We start from the raw sequence: 2,937 nt of genomic DNA on the forward strand, positions 1-2,937 counted from the left end.
ACTGTGAATCATGTGATATGTGAGCTGTACCTCAATTAAAACGTTTTAATAGCAGTTTTAAAGGGTGCTCTTCATTTCCTGTTTTTCAGCCCTTTAGCTTTGTTGCAATAGATTGAGTAAAAGTTTGAACTGTTCTCAATTTATGTTTTTTGTTGTTGTTGTTGTTGTTTCTTTGCTTGTTTTGGTTTGTTTGTTTTCTTTTGTGGTCAAGACAAACCAGAGATTCATAATATTTAGTTAAGGAGATGTTTTATTTAGTCTGACTTTAAAAGATTATTTTAAACATTTTTCAGAATAAATTATCACTGCTTTGCTTTATAATCTAGGATTTTAGAGCTCAAAAATTTGTGTATTAAAAGAGCAGAACAAAACTATCCCCAATGAGGAAGCAGGATTCTTTCTTGGCTGAATCCCATGGCTCACTCTAATCATGCATAGCATGGCCTCCCAGTCACGATGAGCTCTGAGCATAGCCCTCAATGTTCACAAGAGGATATCCTTAGATCTGATTGTGTACAAGATGTTTGTTTGAGGTCCTGCACATCTGACTTTCTGGCCAGCAATTTGCCACCACTGCAAATTTGAAAGGGAAACAAGCAGAGGGACACTCATGTGACTGGCACTCAGCCCAGTCATACTTATCAGAACTGAGAGATCATTACTGTGACTTTGGCTCCAAACCCATGGGTGAATCCACCACCCTAGTGAGCCAGGCTGGACCATGTGTGAGTTACTGGGGTGGCCTTTGCATCTCTGACCTAAGGCCTGTTTGATCTCATGGGCACAGTGAACTTTGTAACTTAAAGCTTTTTTCCCTCCTTTTCTCACTTACTACAGAAACATGTATTTAAATATTTTTACCAAGAAATAGACTTTTTTGGAGTATGTTTTGTGCACTGCCCTGACTTCTAATTTAATCTTTCTTCCTAATTCATGTACACTGGTATGTCTTTTCTCCTCCCTCCCCCTTCCTTTCATTTAAGAAAACGAATATATTTCATTTAACTTTCTGTAGGGTGCATGTATTTTTAAGTTGTTGTAACTCACATTGGGAATAAGGCATGGGCCAAAGATAAAGTCTGGATAAAATCCATTTTTCTATTACCTCAAAAGAGAGTAGTACAGATTGTGGTCCTCCCACTTGTTCCCTTACACACACACATACACATACACACACATGCAGATGCACACACATACACACACATGCCTACACATGTTATACTGGAGAGCACAGTCCAATGCCCACTGTCTCCAGAGTGAGGCCCTCTCGTTACCCAAACCACTCTCTAATGTTTTAATTCAGAGCTTGTCATCAGAACTCGACTCAGAGCTGCCTTCACATCCTTGTTCCGCAGACTGTATATGAGAGGATTCAACATGGGGGTCGCCACAGTATAAAAGAGCACCACTACCTTTTCCTGCTCAGCTGAGGCCATGGAACGAGGCTGCATGTAGGTGAAGAGGGCCATCCCATAGGATATTGAGACCACAGTGAGGTGGGAGGCACAGGTCCCGAAGGCCTTGCGGCGTCCCTGGGTGGAGCGGATCCGCAGGATGGCAACTATGATGTGGGTGTAGGACAGTGAGACCAGGCAGCCGGGCACCAGCAGCACCACCACACTGGAGGCCACTATGACCACCTGATTGAAGGTGACGTCCACGCAGGCCAACCTGACCAGTGCCAGTGTCTCACAGGCCACATGGTTCAACACGTTGTGCCCACAGGTGGGCAGGTGCATGGTCAGTGCCGTCTCCATAGCAGAATTAGCCAGGCCCACTAGCCAAGAGACAGCTGCCAGTGCCACGCAGAGCCTTGGCCTCATCACTGCTATGTAACACAGGGGGTCGCAGACAGCCACATAGCGGTCATAGGCCATTGCGGCTAGCAGCAAAAACTCAGTCCCTCCGAGGGCCAGGGAGAAAAAGAGCTGGGTCCCACATTGGGCAAAGGAGATGGTCTTCTTCTCCAGGAGGAAGTGCACCAGCATCTGAGGGACCCCGCTGGAGGTGTAGCAGATGTCCACAAGTGAGAGGTGGCAGAGGAAGAAATACATGGGCAGGTGGAGTCTCACGTCCAGCCAGATCAGGAGCAGGATGAGCCCATTGCCCAGCAGGGTCAGCAGGTAGGTGGCCCCAAATAAGACAAAGAGTCCAGCCTGGGTTTGCCTGTCACTGGAGAGACCCATTAGGATGAACTCACTCACCCAGGTTACGTTGTCCCTTCCCAGTTGGGACATTGAACCTCACTTCTTCAATCTAGGTGGTTAGGAGGGAATGCAAAGGTCTTGGCGGAAAGGACATTTGGATTCTGACACTAAACCAAATTCTGAGAGATTCTGAAGGACAAAGTCCCCGTTTTGGCCATCCTTTCACGTCTAGGACTGAGCAGTTACAGTTGTGTACGAGGTAATCTATCAATGTAGAAAGAATGATAGAGAAGAAAGGATGAGAGAAGGAAAGAAAAACTAAGGAAAGACAATAGAAAAATGGAAAAGGAGGGAAGGAATATGGAAGATAGGAAAGAAAGGAAGGATTCTTCACCGTGGGGTAGCAGTGGGTAAAGTATTGTAATCAGACACTTGAGAACCATAGGGATGTCCTGGACTTTCTCAGCTCATTTCTTAACTCTGGATTGGGCTGCTCTTCATGCTTCTTCTAGGGCCTACCAAGTCCAGACAGGAATCCTCTCACATCCTTTTCATTTCTCCCACAAGTCCAGATAAAGCTGTAGTCCTTGAAACCAATATCTACTAATCCCCAGCTGGTGTGCCAGGGTCTGTGCCAGGCATTGGTTACCTGCCTGTGAGCAAGAAAGATAGAAACATGGGCCCTTGTTTTCTTGGTTCTTATAAATTTATCTAGGGACACACAGATTACAGCCATAATTACAAACAATTAATTAAGTATAATTGTACTAAGTGCTATGAAGGAGAAGAA

General features: G+C 45.3%; 1 protein-coding gene across 1 annotated transcript; it reads right to left on the reverse strand.

Annotated features, from left to right (window-relative positions):
- Window positions 1-1,286: 1,286 nt before the first annotated feature.
- On the reverse strand, window positions 1,287-2,186 carry LOC105546630 (olfactory receptor-like protein OLF3). Its single transcript, XM_011989902.1, has one exon. It carries the CDS (start codon window positions 2,184-2,186, stop codon window positions 1,287-1,289), a length of 900 nt encoding a protein of 299 aa, XP_011845292.1.
- Between the last annotated feature and the right edge of the window lie 751 nt (window positions 2,187-2,937).

This window comes from Mandrillus leucophaeus, unplaced genomic scaffold (genome assembly GCF_000951045.1).
Source record: "Mandrillus leucophaeus isolate KB7577 unplaced genomic scaffold, Mleu.le_1.0 Scaffold365, whole genome shotgun sequence".
Classification (NCBI taxonomy): domain Eukaryota; kingdom Metazoa; phylum Chordata; class Mammalia; order Primates; family Cercopithecidae; genus Mandrillus; species Mandrillus leucophaeus.

Excerpts from the sequence above, each read along its gene's own strand:
- LOC105546630 (XM_011989902.1), bottom strand. The coding sequence starts at position 2,186 with ATGGGTCTCTCCAGTGACAGGCAAACCCAGGCTGGACTCTTTGTCTTA.